This window comes from Gastrolobium bilobum, unplaced genomic scaffold (assembly GCF_033153095.1).
Source record: "Gastrolobium bilobum isolate Gb01-03AN ecotype WA unplaced genomic scaffold, APGP_CSIRO_Gbil_v1 utg2122, whole genome shotgun sequence".
Classification (NCBI taxonomy): domain Eukaryota; kingdom Viridiplantae; phylum Streptophyta; class Magnoliopsida; order Fabales; family Fabaceae; genus Gastrolobium; species Gastrolobium bilobum.
Window position 1 is genome coordinate 245,520 of NW_026897715.1, and position 24,496 is coordinate 270,015.

Below are 24,496 nucleotides of genomic sequence, written 5' to 3' on the forward strand. Positions count from 1 at the left end.
AATGTCGACCGTTATGATTTACTCTTTATGATTTGTTGATATTGATTAACATTCACTAAAATCTGATTAGTAAATTATAATAGTAGTTGTTATCTAATACAAGGAGGCACGTACACTTGTAAAAACAGGGAGAGTCGTGTCCGACACGCTCCGACACGGTGTCGGACACGCGGTCAACTTTTTCTGACACGTTGACCGTTCCAACACGCGAATTTGACCGTATCCGACACGATCAAATGACATTTTTGTAATTTTTTTATTTTTGTTTTAAATTTTTTAAAAATAAATAAATAAAATATATTAATAAAGCTTCCACCTGATCATATCAATTTTATTTTTTTGTCTTTTTTCCTTTAAGTAGATAAGAGATCATCTCAGCATCATTGTTGCAATTTCTATCACGCTCTTGTTGTATCTCCTTGTCTCTGATCTCTCTCTAATATGATTTGATCTCTCTATCTGATATTATATCTCTCTCATCTCAGTTCTTATTTTTTTATTAAAGCTTCCATCTTTATAACGTGTTGATGGGTATTATTAATTTAGTTTCATTTTTTTGTTAAATTATTAAATATTAAATGAAATATACACTATACAAATTAAAAATATTATTTAATATTAAAACGTGTCCCAACGTGTCGAAATCCATAATTTTTTAAGATTGACTTGTCGGAGTGTCGTGTCGTGTTACGTGTCGTATCGGTGCTACATAGATCTAATATTTGCTATTTGTGTTCCGTCTATCATCTTTGAGATTTGAAACTTAGTTTTAAAAAAATATAAACACTAGTCATGACAACCTGATAATTTAATCTGAATTGGATTGGGTCAGTTACGAAGAATTTTGTCCATACAGAAGTATAACTCAAATGAAAGTATTTTAATAAGTTTGAACTCATTTAACCAACTGTTACATTTTACCACTACACTCCTGGAAGGAATTGTGGTTTAATCATTATTTTATAATTCGATTTTAATATAAAAAAATTTATACTATTAATTGTTTATATATTAACAAATCTTCTAATCAAGTTAGATGTTAAAATTCATTAACTTAGATAATATGAAATTATTTTCAGTGTTTTCAAATTATTATTATTTTTAATTGTCATCAACAGTATGTTGACTTATTATTATCTTTTCATTTCCTTGATTGCTCGTTACGAGGTGATCTCAATTCCACGAGAACTTTCATCAAATATTGGGAGCCCCAGACCGTTCCAGTGTCTTCCGCCAAAATGCATCTATTTCTGTGGGACACCCTTTCCAGAACGTTCCCATTAGACGTCCCTCACCGTTGGATCATTCCACGGTACACGTGCCTGACACACAGCCCCAATATCCTCCCAACTTGAATAATGAAATGTAACAACAAATTCGTAAAATCACAATGTCCCTACCACCTCATCCTCCTCTTTATATATGCACACCACCATCCTTTCACTTCTCACCTAAAAACCAAGTTTCCAACATTCAAGTATCCTCTGCATATATTCTCATACTTGTTCTCAGTTCTCTTCGAGTTTAACTCACAAACACCGTTTCTCTACCTTAGTCCCTCAGAAACACGAGACATGGCCCCCGAGCTTGTTCCAACCGTTGCTAAGTCTTCTGTCGGGTTCACCAAGCCAGCGAATACAAAAAGACGTGCCTACGTGACATTTCTCGCTGGAAACGGTGACTACGTGAAAGGAGTTGTTGGCCTCGCCAAAGGGTTGCGGAAGGTGAAGACGGCGTACCCGTTAGTGGTGGCCGTGCTCCCTGACGTGCCGGAGGAGCACCGTCGGATCTTGGAGTCTCAGGGCTGCATCGTCCGTGAGATCGAACCGGTTTATCCACCGGAAAACCAGACTCAGTTTGCCATGGCTTATTACGTCATCAACTACTCCAAGCTCCGTATATGGGAGGTACGTCATTTTTTCTCTCTCTCTCCAATGTTTTCTCGTTACACGTAGAACTTTAAGTCGGTCGGTTACTTACGCGTGGACGCTTAGGATACTAATGACGTGGCTTTTTCTATTTCCGCACTGTGACTAAATTTTACTCTCATCTCGTGTATATTCTTTTCTCTTATTTTGTCTTTTTCTTTGACGGATATACACATGCACTAATTATATTTCTTGCGTACACTAAAGGTCAGAAGGGTATTTTATTACGATTTCGGGATAGATCTTGAAGAGTTTAACCTTGTTAATTTTCAATATTGTTTTATATATTTTATTAAGAAATAATACACATAAAAATATGTTCACGTATTTTTTTCTCTTATAATAAGAAATATTAATCCCTTTTAGGAAAATGGTTAATTGAATTTGGATTTGGATTTGATGCAGTTTGTAGAATACAGCAAGATGATATACTTGGACGGAGACATTCAAGTTTATGAAAACATAGATCACCTATTTGATCTACCTGATGGTCATTTGTACGCTGTAATGGATTGCTTCTGTGAGAAGACTTGGAGTCACACCCCACAATACAAAGTTGGGTACTGTCAGCAATGCCCTGAGAAGGTGCAATGGCCCACCGAATTAGGTCAACCTCCTTCGCTTTACTTCAATGCTGGCATGTTTTTGTTCGAGCCCAGCATGGCCACCTACCATGACCTGCTAAGGACAGTGCAAGTCACTACTCCTACCTCGTTTGCGGAACAGGATTTCTTGAACATGTACTTTAAGGACATGTACAAGCCTATCCCTCTGGTGTACAATCTCGTCCTTGCCATGTTGTGGCGTCACCCGGAGAATGTTGACCTTGATAAAGTCAAGGTTGTTCACTACTGTGCAGCGGTATGGGACTCGAACTCATTAACTAACTAATTAAAAGGTTTATTTATTCTGTTTGTGAGCGCTTGAATTGAATTTGTTATTTTTTGTTCCTGTTTAGGGTTCGAAGCCATGGAGATATACCGGTAAGGAAGAGAATATGCAGAGGGAAGACATAAGGATGCTGGTGCAAAAATGGTGGGAAATTTACAAAGACCCTTCACTTGATTACACTAATACTTTGAGTGGAACTGAAGGTTCAGTAGATGGTGTTGGCATTGAGCCATTCGTGCATGCTCTATCAGAAGTTGGTCAAGTTCAGTATGTCACAGCGCCCTCAGCAGCTTAGATGGGGCTGCAGGTGTTGCTCGTATTCATTTGATGAGCTAGAATGATGTTAATAAAAATAAAGAAAAGCTATGGAAAAAAAAAAAAAGGTTAGAAACAAGGACGGGTAGGTGTAGGACTTTGCGGTCAAAAGAAGGGAGGTTTCATTCTGCAAACACGGGAACGGTCGGTTGTCATAAACAGATTGAAGGGAGCCCTCCAGCTTTTTATAGTTGTATTTTTTATTTTATTTTTGGTATTTTTCTTATCTTTTTTCCTCTGTTTTAGGGTCTGTTAAGGTTGATGGGTCTGTTATCTGGTCTTTTTTTCAACGTATAGTGTGATTTCTGTCTTCGCCTTTCTTTTTTGGACTTTGCAATTGTAATATTTCGTGGCAATACTTAATGATAAAGCAAAAGTTGAACGAAATGACGTGTCCATTTAATGGTGTAACGGGTGGCTTGTCTGTTTCCTGTGGAATTGTAGGGGGTGGAATGAATTTAGCTAATGACATCACGTTGCATCTGTCCTCCACATTAAAGCAAATCTTTGATTGAACAAGACGCTGGATAGATTGCTTTCGCAAGTTGGTATTCCGTAGCATAACATTATGTGTGTATTATTTCCTCATTCTTTTTAGGGTTTTATAAGAATTATTTTGTAGGAAAAGTGATTCTCTAATGTTATAGAGATTCGTTTTGCGTGCTTTAATTTTTTATTTATTTTTTTGTTTTAAAAAGTGTGGGCTCCATAAAATGTTGTGAGAGTAAGAAAGTTTATTGTGTTATTTTAAAGGATAAAATGAAAACCCTTCTTTTTATAAGGTAATATTACAATACAGCATATGAAATTTCCATAACTGTCAATTTTCGTAATCATTTATATTCCGAAAATAGTTTACACTATTTGTTTTACTAGGATATTTTTATTATTAATTTTTTTTACTACCACTCTACTATCACTTTAATTATTATTGGATTCAAAAGTTATTTTTCTTTTCTCTCTTTTCAATGGTGATTAGAGTGTAATAGAGTGATAGTAAAAAAATTGGTACTAAAAAAATTAGTAGTAAAAATATCCTAACTGTTGTTTTACATTGTTTTGTTTCGTACAGGGAAAAATATTTTGTCTCTAAAAAGTGGATGATCCCTCAAAAAAAATTAAAATAAAAAGTGGATGAAATTTTTGTTTCTTACTTCTCTTTAATGAGTTTTTTTTTTTTTATGAAATAAAGTGTTTTGTTGTATCAGAACATATTCCTTTTTCATATAAAATCTATATTTATCATCAATATAAAATCTCAATAGTTGTCTCTCTCTCTCTCGAATAATGGAACCTATAGTGTTGGTGTGTATGCAACATAGATTTATAGTTGAGAGGCAAAATAAAGTGAGATTATCTTTATTCTCTATTAACTCAAAGTTCTTGCAAACTCTTGAGGACTTGCGATCAGTGTTATTGTTGGAGTAGTAGTCTCATCTCTTGTTTCATCCTTGGTTGCTTCATCTCGTCTGCCTCCATAAGATAAGAAAAGAAGTTGTAGTCTTCATCGTGTAGACCTCAATTCTATTATTCTTCTTAAATCCACATCTTGAATAACTATCGTGTTTCCATTATTTGGATTGTATAGTTTTTATAACCTTTAGAATCAAAATCATACCTCTTATGGATCCATATAAGAGGTTCATACTAGATAAAAGGTTCATACTCTTTTGCATCATTTTCTCTACTTCACTCGTATATTTTTTGTGGAATTAAATAAACACAAGATAAATTAAAAAAAAAAGAGATGTGTGTTTCGCTTTATTTTTTTTTGTTAAATTATTGAATATTAAATAAAATATACACTATATTATTAAAAATATTATTTAATATCAAAATGTACGTGTCCTAACATCGAAATCTAACGTTTTTTTTTTATAATTAACGTATCGGATATATCTCGTGTTTCGTAATGGTACAATACAAAATGTTATTTTGTTTTTTATTTTCTACATGCATTTTTTGTACCTTGCTTTCATGGAAAAATGCAAAGAGATAAATTCATTTCATTTTTCTATCTCCTTTTTATAAAAGGGAATGCAAAAGAAGGAGAATGATATTGTGACAACCAAGTTGTGTTACTACCAATTGACTACCAATCAATCTTACCGTTAGATCGATTATATTGATCTAACGGTTATATTTATTTCCATCTTTGTATGGTCACGATTCCCCAAATTTAATACTTTATATTTATTTCCACTTCCTTCCCCGCAAAAGAATGCCATATGTAGAAAAACAAGTATAAAAATAAAAAAATTTGTTTGATATATACAATACGTGATTAATATATTTTAGTTTGCTCGATTGTATTGCTATACCTGATCGATACACCTACATTATCGAAGCAAAAGGAAAAGTCCATCGCATTACAATTCCATCTTAAAAAAATAGAGCATAATAAATTACCTCAATTTTCAGTTTCTAGAATCAATACTAAAAGCGAAATGTTATGATTGATCATTAAGAACCTGAAATCAACGTGGAGAAATTAATTTTTGTATCACGGTGAGATCCAAAAAGATGCCAAAATCCAGAATATAGGTGATTCAAAATTAAAACTTAATATTTTCCAACATGAGGAAGTGGAAACAAAAGGAAGTCTTAACAAAACAGAAAAACTCGAAGAAAATAAAAGAAAAGAAAAGAACTAAGAGACCAAAAAAGACCAAATGAACATTGATCTAAATCATCACATGATGTTGCAAGAAGGATCATTTGGGTTATACTTGTTCTGTGGGGGTGCACTTGGCGGTGGGAGTAACGGAACATGACGTGGCCCTGCTGTTAGTGCAAGACGACCATTGAACCGGTTGGGTTCATATCCTCCATTGTATGGTTCATAGCACAGTGCAGCTGGTTCACTTGGTGGTGGCAGTAAATGAACATGACTTGGCTTTGCATTGAACCCATAATGGGGTTGGGACTCATAATACGGGTAGGAATATTGGGGCTCCATTTTTTCATATCCGCCATTATAACCATACCCGGATCCATAGTTGTAGCGAGAGTGTTCACCACATTCAGCATATATGAGTTCTGCATGTTTCCCAGCCCTTTTTATGTCAGTTAATAGCTTGTTCGGATCTATTTTCCCAGAAATGCGAATAATCCCACTTTCCGTATCAATGGTGAAAGATACATCTACAATTCCAATTCCGAAAATTATAAAAATAATGATGAAAATTAAGTAAATTCCAATTACTAAATATTGATGAGAAAGTAAAAAGCTGTAACCTTTGACACGCTTAAGCAGTTTTGTGATAGAATTCTCCCACCCACGAGATCGGGTATCCACTCTCAGTACGCAGTTCTAAAAAAAAACATGAATAGATGTACATATTCATCAATTGACCAAAGTGAAAGTGACATATATGTACAAACTGTTTGAATGAGACCAAAAAATAAAATAAAAAATGAAAGCTGTGTACCATGTGTCGATTGATTTCCATGAAGGCTGAGGTATACAAACACCTTTAGAAGATTGAGAGAACAAACTAGTCAGAGACGGCTGAATGTTGGAGTGAAATGAATTGAGAAAATGTTCTGTTTATAGGCCTCTCGCCCTATTCACTATATATCCGGAAAGTATTAATGCAATCAGATTTGCTAGCCCAGATTAGAAAACAACATTGATTGAAATGCAATAAAATATCGTATTTAATAACAGATAAAATATCTTTAAAAAAAAAAAACGAATTTTTATCAGGGTTATTCAAATATGCACATATCCGGGATAATTTGCTAGGCCAGATTAGAAAACAACATTGATTGAAATGCAATAAAATATCGTATTTAATAACAGATAAAATATCTTTAAAAAAAAACGAATTTTTATCAGGGTTATTCAAATGTGCACATATCCGGGATAATTTGCTAGCCCAGATTAGAAAACAACATTGATTGAAATGCAATAAAATATCGTATTTAATAACAGATAAAATATCTTTAAAAAAAAAAACGAATTTTTATCAGGGTTATTCAAATGTGCACATATCCGGGATAATTTGCTAGCCCAGATTAGAAAACAACATTTATTGAAATGCAATAAAATATCGTATTTAATAACAGATAAAATATCTTTAAAAAAAAAAACGAATTTTTATCAGGGTTATTCAAATGTGCACATATCCGGGATAATTTGCTAGCCCAGATTAGAAAACAACATTTATTGAAATGCAATAAAATATCGTATTTAATAACAGATAAAATATCTTTAAAAAAAAACGAATTTTTATCAGGGTTATTCAAATGTGCACATATCCGGGATAATTTGCTAGCCCAGATTAGAAAACAACATTGATTGAAATGCAATTAAATATCGTATTTAATAACAGATAAAATATCTTTAAAAAAAAACGAATTTTTATCAGGGTTATTCAAATGTGCACATATCCGGGATAATTTGCTAGCCCAGATTAGAAAACAACATTGATTGAAATGCAATAAAATATCGTATTTAATAACAGATAAAATATCTTTAAAAAAAAACGAATTTTTATCAGGGTTATTCAAATGTGCACATATCCGGGATAATTTGCTAACCCAGGTTAGAAAACAACATTGATTGAAATGCAATAAAATATCGTATTTAATAACAGATAAAATATCTTAAAAAAAAAACGAATTTTTATCAGGGTTATTCAAATGTGCACATATCCGGGATAATTTGCTAGCCCAGATTAGAAAACAACATTGATTGAAATGCAATTAAATATCGTATTTAATAACAGATAAAATATCTTTAAAAAAAAAAAACGAATCTTAGTCAAAAAACATAAAGCAATAAATAAAAATTCCATTGTAGAAATTGATTTATTAGACATGATTTCTCGTATCTACACGGGAAACTTCATCTATGTAAATTAAGCAAATAAATATTAAAACGGTTTAATGATACTTTATCACAACTATGACATAAGAGTATAATAGAATACAATAAAAAAGAAATACAAGAAAGAAGAATTATAAAAAGTTACTTAGAAAAAAATTGAGAGAAATAAAAACTAGTTAGAATGATCAATAGTTTGTAAAATTTTGGATCAATGATTTGTGTAACCAAACACAATAAAAGTAAAGTATATATGTCACTGGACAGGTAATTAATTGGAAAACATGCTTTCTTGAAAATACGAGTACTAGATAATAAAATAGCACATATTACTTTACCAAAAAAGAAACTTTACAAAAAAAAATAGCACATATTTATTTATTAATTACTGAAAATACACTAGACAAATTTTTTAAATCATAATTTATCTTAATTAAATGCTTTGAAAATGTTTACAGGGTTAAAGTAAATTTTAGTCTTTAGTATTTTTACCAATTTGATTTTTTTTTAGTTTTGCTCTCCATATTTTTATTTGTTTGTTTTTTAGTCTTTTTTTTTTCAGAAAAATATTTCTGCAGTTAATGCAGATAAATTATCTGCATTTACTTCTAAAACGATATTGTTTTGGGATTGAAAGATTAGAAAATTATAATTATAAAGACTATAATAAGCCTGAAATAAATTAAAATTACAAAAATATCATGATTTTCGTCCTAAAACGACGTCATATTGGACTTATTGCATTATTTGCAGTAACTGCAGAAAAAACAGACTTTTTTTATAGCCATTTGTTTCTTAGTCCTTACCACTGAGTATTTAGTTCCTATATTTTTAAGTTTTTAAGTGCTTGTTCTTTCTATAATTTTTATTTATCAAAAGTAAATATCATAATTTTTTTTCGAAAGAAAGACCGACATCTAGATATGATCTTAGACAATATTTTGGGTTGTCGTTTCAGCTATTGTACAAAGTAATGAAAAAACAAGAATGTAGATGTATATACCACTGGTAAGTCAAATGATCGATATGTTATTTTTTTAATGAAAATTTTGTAAAGAAATAAAATTTGACAATCGGATAAAAGAAAAGAGCAAGAATTATGAAGAATAATTCTTCCTATTAGCTTTGAAGATATCCACTAACTAACTTATCTAAGAATTCTCAAACAAAAAACAATTAAATAAATAAAGAGAAACAGGTAAAAATAAATAAATCACATACATAAACACATGCTTAACAAATAAGAACAAAACACGTAAATGCATACAATAGTTATAAGTCAAATAAAATGTTATTTTGGAAAAGAGACAATTTTGTCAATGAGACAAAAAAGAGAGCAAAAATATAAAGCATGAAGACTTATTATCAAATGTTAAAGTCTTGAAAGTCGACGATGAACTATGGATGGTTTGGAAGGGATAAGAAGTTGAGAAAGGAGGCAGAAGAGTAATGCAATTTGGCGGAGGAGGGAAGAGCCACGTAAAGGAATTTAGGATTAAAAAAAATGTATTTGCCAAGTGAGAAGAGGTTAAATTACAAAAAATTAAAAAAATAAAAAGATATTATTTTATAAAAAATATTATAAATGCTATTTATTAAAAAAAATACGAATTGGGCCTAGAAAGTTAGAGACCAAGCCTTCTAAATTAGGCTTGTGGACTTATGACCTGATTTCTAAATATGCATTTTAATGAGTTCAAACCTATACTATTTTAAAATAGGTCAAGGCAAGTCGGACTAGGTACTAGACTCGTGACAAACGATCTGACCTATTTACACCCCCTATTTATTATATTTTTATTTTAGGCAAACGGTATATATTATGTTTTTTTATGTGACTTTCGTGGAGACTTTGTGGGAGATTCTCATGCATAATTCTATATTTTATGAGAAATATTAAATATAATTAATTTTAATATTTCATCAATTAAAATTAAAAAAATGCAATTATTACATTGATGAATTTCGTATTAATGATCAATAAACATTGTTCATTATACAATGAACGGGTATTTTAGTCGATTATCAATACGCTCACTTTATGATAACATTTCTCTTAATCATCAATATAAAAATAGTCTTGGATAATTATATCTGCGTATCGGTGTTCATTGTGGAATTGTTGGTCAATCTTTTAGGATGGAATGATCGCATAGCAATATCATTTTTTTATTTTTTTAGTTTATTTTTTTATTTTTTTATTTTTTTTGCAAAGCAATATCATTTTAATTTGTTATAACATCATTGTTGAGGGAATTTTGGTTTTAACTAGTTTCCCAAAAATGTGAAATGAAGAGGACAAATTACATGATATGCGTGATCTATTAAAAAAGATAAATTTGAAACAAAGTTGAATAGTGGATAATTTGATCGTACATGTAGGTTTTCCATTCATTTTGTTTACTTGGTTCCAGCAATAACGTTTTATTGTTTTGGGGGTTTTGTTTGGGTTGGGGGGGGGGGGGGGGGGGGGGGGGGGGGGGGGGGGGGGGGGGGGGGGGGGGTGGGTTTGGGGTTTAATCATAACGTTTTATTTTGCTTCTCATGTGTTTTGTACTAATCTTATAAAAGCTGATTCATGTGAATCAGAGCTGCCAAAACGGGCCAGCTCGGCCCATTTAGCCCTAGCCCAAATGGGTTAGGGCCAAAAAGCCCACAATAATATAGATCCACACGGGCCAAAGCTCTATGGGTTAGGGCCAGCCCACGGGCTTTCTAAAAAAACTATGTATTTTTTTAAAAAATATTTATAATAAAATGGTGCATAGAAATTATTAGAAAAAATAAAAATAAATAGTTTTTAGAAAATTGTCACTTTTTAAAAAATTTATTGCATAGAAATTTTTTCGTAAAAAGTTTTGACACAAAATGTTTCTGTAAAAAAATTGACAAAAAAAAAATTCGTCAAAAATCTTTACCGAATCTAAATTCCGTAAAAGTTTTTGACGAATAAATTTATGTCCAAATTTTTGACAAAAAATCTTCCGTCGAAATTTTTGATGAAAAAAGTTTTTGTCGAAATTTTTGAGGAAAAAAATTTTCGTCAAAATTTTTGACGAAACACATTTCCGTCAAAAAATTTTGACGCAAAATATTTTTGACAAAATTTTCGATAAAAAATATTTCTATCAAAATTTTAAACGGACACATTTTCGTCAAAAATTTTTCACGAAAATTATTTCTGTAAAAAACTTTGACAAAGATATTTTTGTAAAAAATTTCAACGAAAAAAATATTTTGTTAAAAATCTTTACGAAATCTAAATTCCGTAGAAAGTTTCACAGATAGATTTCCCTCAAAAATCTTGAAAAAAAAAAAGGTTGGGGTTTAATCATAACGTTTTATTTTGCTTCTCATGTGTTTTGTACCAATCTTATAAAAGCTGATTCATGTGAATTAGAGCTGTCAAAACGGGCCAGCCCGGCCCATTTAGCCCTAGCCCAAATGGGTTAGGGCCAAAAAGCCCACAATGATATAGATCCACACGGGCCAAAGCTCTATGGGTTAGGGCCCGCCCACGGGCCTTCTAAAAAAACAATATGTATTTTTTTAAAAAAATATTTATATTAAAATGGTGCACATAAATTATTAGAAAAAATAAAACTAAATAGTTTTTAGAAAATTGTCACTTTTTAAAAAAATTATTGCATAGAAATTTTTTCGTAATAAGTTTTGACACAAAACGTTTCTGTAAAAAAATTGACAAAAAAAAAATTCGTCAAAAATCTGTAGTGAATCTAAATTTCGTAAAAGTTTTTGACGAAAAAATTTCTGTCGAAATTTTTGACGAAAATATTTCAGTCGAAATTCTTGACGAAAAAATTTCTGCCGAAATTTTTGACGAAAAAATTTCTGCCGAAATTTTTGACGAAAAAATTTCTGCCGAAATTTTTGACGAAAAAAGATTTTGTTGAAATTTTTGACGAAAAAATTTCCGTCAAAATTTTTGACGAATAAATTTCCGTCGAAATTTTTGATGAAAAAAGTTTTTGTCGAAATTTTTGACGAAAAAAATTTCCGTCAAAATTTTTGACGAAACACATTTCCGTAAAAAAGTTTTGACGAAAAATATTTTTGACAAAATTTTCGATAAAAAATATGTCTATCAAAATTTTAAACGGACACATTTTCGTCAAAAAATTTTCACGAAAATTATTTCTGTAAAAATCTTTGACGAAAATATTTTTGTAAAAAATTTCAACGAAAAAAATATTTTGTTAAAAATCTTTACGAAATCTAAATTCCGTAGAAAGTTTCACAGATACATTTCCCTCAAAAATTTTGAAAAAAAAAAATTTCCGTTGTAATTTTCATTGGTTCACATTTTCATCAAAAATTTTGGACGAAAAATATTCCGTCAAAATTTTTGAAGGAATTCTTTTGTCCGTCAAAATTTTTGATGAAATTTTTTTCGTTGTAAATTGGGTTGAATATTGTAGCCCGCGAGCCAGCCCCAACCTAACCCTATAATGAGAAGGCTTTAAAAGAATGGGCTTAAAATGGCCCCATTACATAGAGAGCTAAAATTTTATAGGACTGACCCTAGGACTTGATGGGCTGGCCCTAGGGCTTGAACCCTTTTTGACAGTTCTACATGTGATGAGAAATACTTCTGTATAGTGCCAAAATTTTAAATAATGAAGTTTACAATTAATATTCACCAGATTTTGAGAGAAATTTTCTTTTCTGGTGATGAAACAAAAACCTTTTGATTGAAAAGCATATATATAATTTTTGGAATTATAAAAAATTAAAATTATTTAAGTATAGTTTGTTTGTCATAGAAGTTTGAATATTATGCTTCAAACTTATTTAAGAATTTGAATTATTTTGAAAACAGTTTCTTATATTTGAAGTGAACTAAACAGAATGTGATTTGATTTGACTTTATTTTTTAACATTTTACCCGGCCTTATGAAGTAACTTAGGTTATTAAGTGTAAGAAATAAAACAAAAAAGTTGATAATGAAAAAATAATCTATCAATTTAAAATTGAATCGAACCCTTACATTCTTGGCAAGATTTCTAAATGTGAACTATTTAAACTACAAAAATTTAGTAGTTAACCGATTTCATATTTTCTAAAGGTGTCAATTAACTAAATAAAGCCATTTACAGGTAATTCCGATGGCATGAAATGAAAACCTGCCTTGGTGTCCACTCTAATAAGATTACAAGCTAATTAAGTGTGATTACCTAAGTGTTTCTTGTGGGTAGCTAGGCATGGCAGATTGTCTATAAAGGATAGGACGACGAGCTGGTCTCACGGAAGTGGTCACTGTCATCACTGTTCAGGTTTCCAAGAGAACAGTTTACATGTTATGAGGAATCGCCCCAAAGCCAGAATAGTGTGGGATAGTTGGCTCAAAAGCACAGCAAAGACGTAGTTTTACTCAACCTACTAGAGTATTTTTTTTTTTTTTTTGATAACACAACCTACTAGAGTATTGGTTTGATATAAACTTTACTCAACAATTAGGCCAGTTTAATTTGAACTAGAAGGATATCTTTTGTTAGTTGCTGGTGTCTATGGAACTCGGGATAGTGGTGTTCATGACATTCAGTTCTCCTATCTAGGCCATCCCAACCAAATTATTCTTAACCATATTACTATATCAGAACTTTCCGTACAACTTTTGTTTTGCAACGTTCTGTCGAAGGGGAGTGCTAACGAGGCACCTATCAACAATTTCTCTGTGGAACAGTGGAAATGTCCTAACATACATTGGACCAAGCTCAACTACGACGGAGCAGTAAGGTAACGAGCAGTACGCACTGGTTTGAGAAAGATTGGCAGGTCCGTCTTTCTTTCATTCCTCGTCAGGCCAATCGTTGTGCTGACTGGATAACAAATCAAGCTTTCAACACCACTGGAGGCTTCCAGAGTTATGACTGACATCTTGCCCCATTAGATTCATCAGCTTTTAGTATCTAATCTTTTGAATATAGTTACCTCTTGCTCAGACATTTCGTTGTAGTTTTCATTTTTTTTTTTGTGGCCCCCACTTAAAAAGACAAAAAAAAGGCTCAACAAAGAGTGTAGTCCGAGATTGATTTTGTTAGGGGATACGGATGCCATTAATCTCTTACATTTGTCCAAATTTTCATTCCAAAAACAAGTGAAAATTCTCATTCTTATAAGAGAAGGTCGCATTTGAGTATGAATGCAGATAATCATGATCCGAAGTTGGAAGAATAAAAGATGTTCATGGTCATCAAACGTTCCATACTGCTATCGCTTTGTTGAATACACGGTTGTTTATTTAATAGTTAATATATTATGTATAAATGTAAAAAGCTTTGAATGATTTAATGAAATTCTGTAATAAGATTCTCTTTGGTTATACACGGAAAAAAAAAATGGCAAATTATTTTGAAACTAGGTAGTAGCCGTCTGTTCTTTTAAGAAAAATAATACATGCTAGAGCAGATAAAATTCTAACCAGGGTAAGGTAACCACATCAAACATCTGACGGTAAACTCAACTGAACTTCGTGCAACCCATAACTATAATCATTACGCCTGCACTCACAAATTAGAAAAGAAAAGAAAAAAGTTAAACGCCTACACGTGAAATCTGTCAGCCAGTAATTTAAATTGCCGAGTCCCTGAAAATAATTATTCTGTATTAAACCTTGTTTGCAATGTTGTTTGAGAGCCAATCAAGTCCTTCATAAAGTCCTTCACCAGATGTGGCACATGTGCTCTGGATATACCTGCACGAGAAGAACATGTAGATATGACAATGTGTTCGGGTGGAAGCAGTGAGACAGGAGATTAAGGAGAGAACCAAACTGTTTGACAGCAAGCAATAGTTTAGATTACCAGTGACGCTGACGCAGCGAATGAAGACCAAGCTTATCAGTAATTTCAGCTGCATTCATAGCATTTGGAAGATCTTGCTTGTTTGCGAAAACTAGAAGAACAGCATCTCTCAACTCATCCTGACATGATTATAAAATACATAAACAATCACAAAATTAAGCTAGGAAAAATTAATTCATCTAAAATAAGCCAAATTATCATATATTCATTCATTGATTTGAGGATTACCTCATTCAACATCCTGTGCAGCTCATCTCTAGCTTCAACAACACGATCTCGGTCATTGCTATCAACCACAAAAATAAGTCCTTGTGTATTTTGGAAGTAATGTCTCCACAAAGGACGGATCTAGAAGGAAAAAACATTTCAATAAAAAAAATTCAGTTCAGAGATAAAAATAAATAGCAAGAGGCTAAAGATAAAAGCCAATCTGCATTGGTAAGAGGATGAATCTAGCAACGGTATTGAATCCAAGCAACAGACATGAAAAAACAAAAAAAAAAGTAGAAAAAAAGAAAAGAGAAACCTTGTCCTGGCCACCAACATCCCAGACAGTGAAGCTAATGTTCTTATATTCCACAGTTTCCACATTAAACCCTACACGAAATGAAATATATTAGCAAAAAATTGCACTCGTTTTATTGTTTAAGAGAGATATGAAAAAAATAAAATAATGAAACTTACCAATGGTGGGAATGGTGGTAACAATCTCTCCAAGCTTGAGCTTGTAAAGAATGGTGGTCTTACCGGCTGCATCGAGGCCCACCATAAGAATACGCATCTCCCTCTTGGCAAACAACCGGCTGAATAGCTTCGTAAACGACAGACCCATTTTTAACTATTCTGAATCAATCCGTAACACAAACATCAGTGCCTTTTACCCTAATTTCAATGTAAAAAAATTATATCAAATTGAAAAAAAAGCGAGAGAGAATGGAGGTTGAAATCAATATCTGAAGAAACGGAACACAGATCAAGCAAGGCCAAAACTAAATCGTAAATTACAATTCAGATCAGGGAAATCGGGATGGAGAAAGAAAAAAAAATGAATAGAAATGAAACAGAGATAGAGAAGATAAGCATTCCAAAGATGATGAAGGAAGGAGAATAGAGAAGGACTTGCCTTCGAGATTTGAGAAAGAAAGTAATTTCTGTGTGCGATATGGAGATGAGATCTCTTCTCTCTTCTCCTCCTTCTGTTTGGTTTTGGTGTTTAGAGTGTCCGTTTCGCAGATTTGTACAACACCACATACCACACGCACCCAATTTCGCCTTTCGCCGTCATAACGTCTTTGGTGTTTTTAGATATTTCTTTTTAATATAGGTTATTTTACCTTCTTTTTTCTGTCTATTTTTGTTTACTACTCTAAAATAATATTAGATCAGAATTTTCACTAACATTTATCTTTTTCTCTTTTATTAAGATTTTAATATAACGGTATTAGAAGATGGTAGGCAAAAGTAAGAAAAAAAAAAAATCTATCTATTTTTTAGGGACATATTACGTTTATAATTTTTTTTTGTTTACAACTCTTACAACATGTTCTCCCGAGAGAACAACAACCGGGAGAACATAGTTGAGGTTGCAAGAGTTGTAAACAAAAAAAAGTTATAAACGTAACCCTCCTCTTTTTTTATATATAAAATAGGGAAGTTATAGTTACAACATCTTTTTTTACTACCTTTTACTACTAAATCTTAACTGTTGATTTTCGTCAATCTAACAGTTATAATTAATTATGTCATACATATTAATTAATTATTAATTTTCAATAAATTATAACTATTAGATTAACAAAAATCAACGGTTAAAATTTAATAACAAGATATAATAACAAAAAAGCAGTAACTACAACCTTTCTCGTATAAAATTAATTTATAATACATAATTCTTAAATTATGATGAAAAGTATAATTATGTATTTTCTCTCCCATAGTAAAGGTTTCTTATGTGATTTTGTTTGCAAATTATCACGACTAGATATGACAGAAAATAAAATTGAAGTATGAAAAATAAAAATGAGTTAAATCATGTGAAGATAATGTATAAATTGTTTATTTAAAAAAAATACTAAAATAGAAAATTTATTATTTGAGACTAATAATCAAAATAATTAAAAATTTCAAAATATTGTGAGACAATAACCAAATTTAAAAAATCATTAATTTTACGGAAAATAGTTTCTCGTTTAATAGGAGAGTTGTTTTCTCATGTTAGTGAGAGTTCGTTTTGCGTGCAATATTTTTTTATTTTTTGTTTTTTGTTTATGGTAAGATCCATTAAAATTATGTGTGTGTAGGAAATTTTCTAACCTCATGTTAGATGAGAGATGTAAAGCTCTTAATTTTATCACATAACTATTTTTATTTTTATCATTTATCTAGCGAGGTAATCACAGAAAAATCTACACATTTTGTTTGTTAGCTTCTTATAAAACTGAATCGCAAAGAGGAATTTCAAATGACTACTCTCTTTCTTTTATTTATGGACCTTTGAAACTTACCATTAGGCTTTTATTTAGTTTAAAAATGTTTTTGGTGGAATTAAAAAAATTAAAAATTAAAAAAATAAGTTCTCACAGAGTTATGATTAGACTGATTTTCCATCAGTTCTTCGTTCATTCGATTTTCTGAGTTGAATGAACCAGACTTGACCAGTTTTCAAGTTGAACTGGTAGGTTCGATTTGGTCCTATTTTTTCATCATTCACAACAGCTACACAACACTATCCTATCAATACTGCTGTCATACATTTCTGACAGCAAAGTGCAAAACACATAAAGCATATATCACTGTGATCGATTCACAACGGAAGAGGAGAATGGGGACGTAAAAGATGGTAATAAGAGGATGACAAATGCTGATCTTTTTGTTCCAACCAATCATACAGCAGATAAAATGTCAGTTCGCCCCCCAGTCATCCTCTCTGCCTGTTCCCCACGCTCACCTGAAAAATTAATATTCAAAACTTGTGTAGATAACTTGATTACAAAAAATTATAATTTTTTGTATCAATTTATTTTTAATATAAATTTTCACAATTCGAGGAAGCAAATGGTTACCTGTGCGAACTCTTATAACATCAGAAACAGGGATCACTGCACAATATAAAATCTATTAGAAATATGATTCTGAATTGAGGCCATCATATTTACTCGTTGAATCTAGAAATTGCAGTTTAATTCTTATTCCATCAAAGTCTTCCATCACGATAACTTAGGCAAGTTAGTAGAGACATGATACAGGAAATGTGCATCAAGATCCAGGTACTTAGGTTTTGAACATTCCAAGTTTCTAGGCAATCTAATAAATTAAAGATTCTGATGAGTGCAGCATAGAGGATTAAAAGTGAAAGCTGAGAATATATTAAGAAGTTTCTAGTCCTATGTAACTCTGAAGGCCATTTGAGGAAACAAGCATTTTCTGGATTGTATACTCCAAACAGTATCATCTCGCATCGGGTAGTGTTTTCCATCTGGAAGAAGGATTTTCACAATAACCAGAAAGAAAGATTAAAATTATTTGCCTTGAAAACAAAATTCATAACTTTCTTGGATATGTAACCACTAGGGTTAGCCTAGTGATGTGGAGTGTGTGTAGTGTGTACAGTGTTCGATTCCCATTGTAATCCAAAAAAAAATAAACATTTCTTGGTTATGTCAAACTGCACAATTCATTTTAATTTTTTCTTTCTGTTGAAAAGCTTTTTTATTCCTGCCTATCTGCAAGAAGAAATTACAAATCATTATTGAAAATGGAATTAGTTATTTAGCTCTACATTTCGACTCAAGATAATCTGTTCTCCCTGGACGCCAAGAAGAATGCTAGCCGTACGAGAGAGAAAACATAACTGACTAAAAATGACAGATTAATATCCCTAGAATAGCACATAACATAATGATCCAAATACATACAAAATAAAGAAAGATGCAAATGGACCATGTTAGAAGGTAGAAACATAAGAAAAATTGAATAACAGAATTCATTCAATCACACTCTCACGCACAGGTTTTGTACAAATGAAATACACCTATATATCTATTAATAAGCAAAACGGTTATAATTTATAACAACCTATTAGGTGGCATTACATTATGTGAAAGTAGAAAAAAATAAAATAAAAATAAAGATGTAAATTTATATACAAAATATAAGTCTAATAGACCACAATGTATAATTCAGATAAAGTAGGTTTAGGCCTTACAGAAAATTTTGCCATCACCAATCTCCCCAGTCCTTGCCTCCTCAATAATTTTGTCTATCACTGCTTCAACCTACAAAAGTGTGTGACATGCATCAGAGATGCTGCAGAAATTAACATTATTTTTTGCCCTTAACGTAGGCTGAAATTTCATTTCAGGGATATCCCAAAATCATTAATATGACAAAACTTCAAACCCCACCAAGAGTGCTTTTTGCAACTTCTCCTACCATATCCATTGCCGCCACAAGGAAATTTTCTGTTTCTTTAATCTTTTTAAAATCCAAACACTTGCAGAGAATGAACAGTTCTGTAAGAATGTAAGAGTGACAGAACAAAGTAGACCCAATGGTAATGGAATTATCATATCCATTAAAAAAAAATTAGAAGCTTTTCTCCGTCCAATAGGTATGGTGATGAAACTTGAGAAGATCCCAATCCATAGACAATGGATTTAAAACCCATGAAAACTTTGGAACATCAGATCCAAGGGATATGGACATTATTATATTTATTTCTAATAATATTAAGCTTTTTAGAAATGAAGTTTTAGAAAGTCTAAGGCATAAAAAGTAAAGCATGAAGGAAAGCGTTTAACAATTAACAACAGGCTTTGTTGATTTTCACTAAGAAAAGGCTTTTATAGAGATTAAGGGCGTGCTGACAGGATCTGAGAACTCTTTCTTTCCCCACCTTACGATATTACATTAACACAAAAAGTACATGATCAGTTACAGTGTCGGCATGCCACTGAAATTACTACCAAATATCTACATACCTGGTCCTTTGCCACCACTATTTCCATCTTAACTTTGGCGACAAAATTGTCTTCAGAAAATTCAGACCCTGTGAAGAATAAACTATTAATAGAAGATAATAATGTACATGAGCATGTGACCCATATGCATAAAGTATCTATATAACTAAAACCTAAAAATATCTTCAGTTTTAAACTTCTTCTGGTCAGCGTTGGACTTACCTCCCTGCCTCTCTTTTGAACCACCCTGAGAACCAAAGCCCCTGACATCAGATACAGTGACACCACGAATTCCCATTTTCAACAAAGCCTTCAAATTAAGAAAAACAAAATTTAGTACCAACACCAGTCAATAAGATTAGTAAATCCGATAGCACAAGGCCAACCAATATGAAAAGAATAAGAGCAATACTGGCCAAACCAATTATTTTAAAGAGGTGAATGTAGTTGCCTTTCTCTAGCATCTGGCAATTAGGTCATAAGCAAGTAACCTACTAATGAAACGCCACGACTCTCATCCCAAAGAAGATGGCACCATAATTTTAGGTACTCAGTGAGAAATCAAAGCTGTATTTTCGTTTCTTTTGGCAAAAAATCATTAGTAGTAACATCAACTAACAAGCAACCTTGAACTTGAATCAATTACCAACTGCTGGAACACTACTGCTTAGCTCAACTTTAAGAAAGCATTGGTTTTAATATGCGTCGATATTGTGACAATGCATCCAATCCAATGAAATAAACAAGATTCGTCTCGCATTTTACATACCAAAAAACAAAAACAAAAAATACTAATGAAAAGGTCATGTCTTACCGAAGAAACCTGAGGGATTCGCCAGGGCCTGTTCCATAAGAAAGTTAACAGCATAAAAGCAGCGAAGATATCAATAGGAAGCTAGAAAAACTCATTTCAACTGATTACACAGTAAACTTCCCCCCGGCCATAAAAGAAAAGGGTTGTAACCTGAGAATCGCTTCCACTTTGTAAAAGTTGGAATCTGGAACATAGTCTGGGAGGAAGCAAGTAGCAACCAACAAATTTAGGAAACACAATTCGAGAATTAGTGAATATGAAGTAGGCATTCTCACCAGGAGTATTCTGGGCTCTGATTTTGGGAAGAATCATAGCATTTCCTTTGCATCTAAAAGCAATATTGCGATGAGGACAATCACCGAGAAGCTTGTGGATTGCGCGGGAACCTGCAAAAGGCATTTCCGCTTCTTTGAGCTGAAAACTCGCAACACTGAACAGGTGCGTTCTCGCGATCGCTGCCATCACTTCTCCACTGAATAACCCACAGTACACACTTACAAGCACAGAGTTAACCCCTGGAGGCTTTATAACGTTCTCCAGCCAAGAAATATCAGTTATTTTATTTTATTTTTCCTTTATTTTTCGGGTAAAATGTTAATATTTGTTTTTGAACCTCGAGTTTTCATTTTTTAATGTTTAGTCCTTGCCACTCGATCCATCTCTGTTTCTCGTTTCAGCCTTGTTCATCGTGTTAAATACAGTTCACTGAGTTAGATCAGCTACTAGAACTAGGGTAGTCCATGCTTATTCAGGGATCAGGTAAGTCTGTTCGCAAACAGATTCTAACAACCCTGTAACAGCTGTAATAGCTGTTATATCAGTTATAACTGCCTCCAACAGATTTTTTTTTAGATTCAGTTCAGTTTCAGTTCAGATCACATAGATCTTAGCCTAACTTATACAAACTATTCAGATTGGAAATACAGGTTTCGGATTCAGTTCAGTTTCTCTCCGTTCTCTCTCTCTTTCACTTCCTCACTCTTCTCTCTCCTATCGGGTTCGAATTTTCATTCAGATCCTTCACTTTGCTCTCTGATGCTTCACATTGCATCAACCTACAATTTCTACAAATCTCCTTCAGATATAGATATGGAACAATCATCAAAAAAAATTTGAAGAGAAGGGTTCTGCCTCAGGGATATGAATTCAGGGGCAATTTTGCAAAACCCTAACATTAATTTTAAAAAAATGAAGGACATATGTTGAAAGTTGCAACTCTGTTATACGTAACCAGTACTGCAAGTCACAGGTAAAAAGACACCTGTCCCTGATCAGACACCTGGATCTTGCTGAGAAAAATGATAAGACACGTGGAATCCGTAATGTAATAAATGGGCCAGGCCTTGTATTGGGTTCCACAAGGCCCAATAGAAATTCATTTTATTTTTCAAGGTGTAAAACGGGCCGGGCCCGTTTTGACAAGTAAATGTAATGAAATGACAGTGACGGTTACCGATTTGGATTGAGGGTGTTGTTGAAGATGAGCGATTTCGTGTACAGAATCAGTACAGGGAAGGAGTGGGAGGAGTTGCAAACTAATGGATCCACTTTCGGCGGGGACCTTGACAAGTCTTCTGCTTTCATCCATCTCAGCAAGCACGACCAGGTTAATTTGATTTTTTGTTGTTGTTGTTGTTGATGTTAGTGGTTCAGCTGTTTGCTGATGGTAATAGGATTATAGGAACCGGATATAACATGCCAATTGATTTGGTGATTTATGGAAGTCGCATGCTTCTTTGAGGTTCTGAACTTCTACAATCATTTCCGAATTTTGAATGCCGTTGCTGAAATACGAGTTATGATACAATAACATTGCAGGTTCGGTCAACGCTTGAAAAATTTTACTTGAACTGCAAGGAGGAACTCTACCTGCTTCAGATTGATGCTAAAAAGGTTCGCACATACTTCACTATGTTTTTTCCTCGATAAGGAAACTACTTGCTGGTCTTAGAGATTTCATTTCATGTGTATATAAATATTTAAAAACGAAGCCTTGTGTAAGTAGGACTAGGAAGAGATAACTGTTACTAATTCCATAGCAATTTAATGGCGTTGGTTGTTACTAGGACCTGGTCCTGATTGCCATTCTTTGAGAATTAAGGCTTTTGGAGAATGAATCTAAAATGTCTGCACTGAAATTACTTTCATTAATTCAATCAGATAGAATCAAATATGCAACCGAATTAAGGCTTTCACAGTTATATTTAGCAGTAATAACTGCCAAGCAACCAATTACTTCAAGATGAATGAAGAGGCTAAAATGCAGGTGCAGGGTTTTATTCTTGTGTGTTGAGCTCTGAACTGATATAGTAGCTTGCACCAGTATAGCTTCTTATTATGAGGCCAGGATATTGTCTTGCTAATAGTAATATTTTGTCTTTCGCTACAATATCACCTCAGCTTGGCGATGGTTTGGTGTATGAAATTGTGGATGGATCAAATAGCTTCCCTCATTTTTATGGGCCATCTCGAAGCTTTAGCCCTCTCCCTCTAGATGCGGTAACAAAAGCGGAGAAGCTGTCTCTCTCAGATGGTCGATTCAGTTGTGGTTTGCTTGATTAAGTATATATTCAGCCTGATCAACTGCCATCTTTCTTGTTTTCTCACACTTCTTTATATTGTGTGTGGTGCGTGGATGTTTGTTACCTGCTATCTGTCTGACTATCTATGTAATGGACAAACCCTATTAATCCTTCTTCTTTTCTTTTTTTTGTAAACAAAATTATTAATCCTTTTTTAATGGAGGAGATGGAATCCTGTGAGGCTTAACTGTCCGTGCATATACATATACATATATATATATATATATATATATATATATATATATATGGATCAACATTTAATTCCGACCCCAACTAGTTTTTAATATAGGACTTGGCAATATCAGTGTGAAGGAACGAGAATACTCACACATATCATCAAGCTCAACCTCATTGCCAACTATTAAAAAAATATGGCGAGCATTAAGTTGGATGTGCGACTGTTACTTTTTAAAGCATGTATTAATTAATTTGATATCTCTCTCACTGTTTTCTGGCATACCCACTTTTATTATCATCAATACGTTTTTGAAGAGCCATTCATGGCTTGTTAAGGCTTTTAGACTGAAGTGAGAAGCCTCCAATTAATTACAACGTCTAAACAACATGTAGCAGCCATGCATATTACTATATCTGGAACAAAAAATGTTAGGTGTAGGTGTCTTCGAAACATTACCTCAAAAATGAAAATACTTTGTTTATAACGTAGCAAAGTGAATGGAGTTCATTGCAGTGGAGCAACTAACCGAGTGGTGGTAAAGACTACAGATTAATCTGTGATTTCTCCACGCAGTGCGCACTCCATAAAATGAGGAATTTTGACCTGTGTGATTAAATGAAATCAAGAAAAATTAAATTTGTAAAAACCCCAACCCCCCCCCCCCCCCCCCCCCCCCCCCCCCTTCTCTCTCTCTCTCTCTCTCTCTTCCTTTTTTTTTTTTTTTTTTCTTTTTGGGTTGCAATCCACATTGATTTTATTTTTTTTGGTAATTAATTAACATACCTGCTTGGAATTTGAAACATTAAAAAACTAATATCTCCAAAGGCTGGATTTTTGTTGATTCAGCTATTGCCACAAAAAAATAAAATATCTAATTTTATGAGGTTGACACTTTTCAGCTCCACTCGTCATGATCAATGGAATCTTGAACAGTAAATGGTGCTTATTTCATTTGCAGTAAGTACGTTTTTTACGAAGAAGCATAAACAGTTCCCATGGGGTCAAGAAATAGTTGTTGAATCTTTAAGATAACACATTATATATATATATATATATATATATATATATATATATATATATATTGAACATGTGACCTTAATTGGTAATATGCAACACCGAACATACTGGAAGTCAATATATGCCAGCATACATCTAATAATACAATTGGCTAGGT

The 24,496-nt window shown here is 32.7% G+C and overlaps 5 protein-coding genes across 5 annotated transcripts; 2 read left to right on the plus strand and 3 right to left on the minus strand.

The window, feature by feature from the left end:
* The first annotated feature begins 1,431 nt into the window (after nt 1–1,431).
* Nucleotides 1,432–3,682, plus strand: LOC133309424 (galactinol synthase 1). The gene is made up of 3 exons (XM_061510189.1): nt 1,432–1,907; nt 2,334–2,789; nt 2,887–3,682. The coding sequence occupies exons 1-3, from the start codon at nt 1,575–1,577 to the stop codon at nt 3,112–3,114; spliced, it is 1,017 nt and encodes a 338-aa protein (XP_061366173.1). The 5' UTR covers nt 1,432–1,574; the 3' UTR covers nt 3,115–3,682.
* A 2,144-nt stretch (nt 3,683–5,826) lies between these two features.
* LOC133309469 (heavy metal-associated isoprenylated plant protein 34-like) lies at nt 5,827–6,586 on the minus strand. The gene is made up of 3 exons (XM_061510252.1): nt 6,566–6,586; nt 6,372–6,447; nt 5,827–6,278 (listed from the first exon to the last, which is right to left on the minus strand). Exons 1-3 carry the CDS (start codon nt 6,584–6,586, stop codon nt 5,827–5,829), a joined length of 549 nt encoding a protein of 182 aa, XP_061366236.1.
* A 7,664-nt stretch (nt 6,587–14,250) lies between these two features.
* On the minus strand, nt 14,251–16,058 carry LOC133309499 (ADP-ribosylation factor-like). Its single transcript, XM_061510280.1, has 7 exons — nt 15,914–16,058; nt 15,475–15,633; nt 15,317–15,387; nt 15,019–15,138; nt 14,791–14,909; nt 14,600–14,681; nt 14,251–14,487 (listed from the first exon to the last, which is right to left on the minus strand). The coding sequence occupies exons 2-7, from the start codon at nt 15,620–15,622 to the stop codon at nt 14,482–14,484; spliced, it is 546 nt and encodes a 181-aa protein (XP_061366264.1). The 5' UTR covers nt 15,623–15,633; nt 15,914–16,058; the 3' UTR covers nt 14,251–14,481.
* Nucleotides 16,059–17,363: 1,305 nt separating this feature from the next.
* LOC133309498 (nitrogen regulatory protein P-II homolog) lies at nt 17,364–21,650 on the minus strand. Its single transcript, XM_061510279.1, has 8 exons — nt 20,838–21,650; nt 20,713–20,758; nt 20,563–20,590; nt 19,971–20,058; nt 19,770–19,837; nt 18,995–19,064; nt 17,853–17,888; nt 17,364–17,737 (listed from the first exon to the last, which is right to left on the minus strand). The coding sequence occupies exons 1-8, from the start codon at nt 21,022–21,024 to the stop codon at nt 17,673–17,675; spliced, it is 588 nt and encodes a 195-aa protein (XP_061366263.1). The 5' UTR covers nt 21,025–21,650; the 3' UTR covers nt 17,364–17,672.
* Nucleotides 21,651–21,997: 347 nt separating this feature from the next.
* On the plus strand, nt 21,998–23,324 carry LOC133309471 (uncharacterized; the record flags this gene model as incomplete). Its single annotated transcript, XM_061510253.1, has 3 exons — nt 21,998–22,168; nt 22,381–22,455; nt 22,963–23,324. Coding segments are annotated over 3 exons (408 nt in total), but the record flags the coding sequence as incomplete, so codon positions are not given.
* Nucleotides 23,325–24,496: the final 1,172 nt, after the last annotated feature.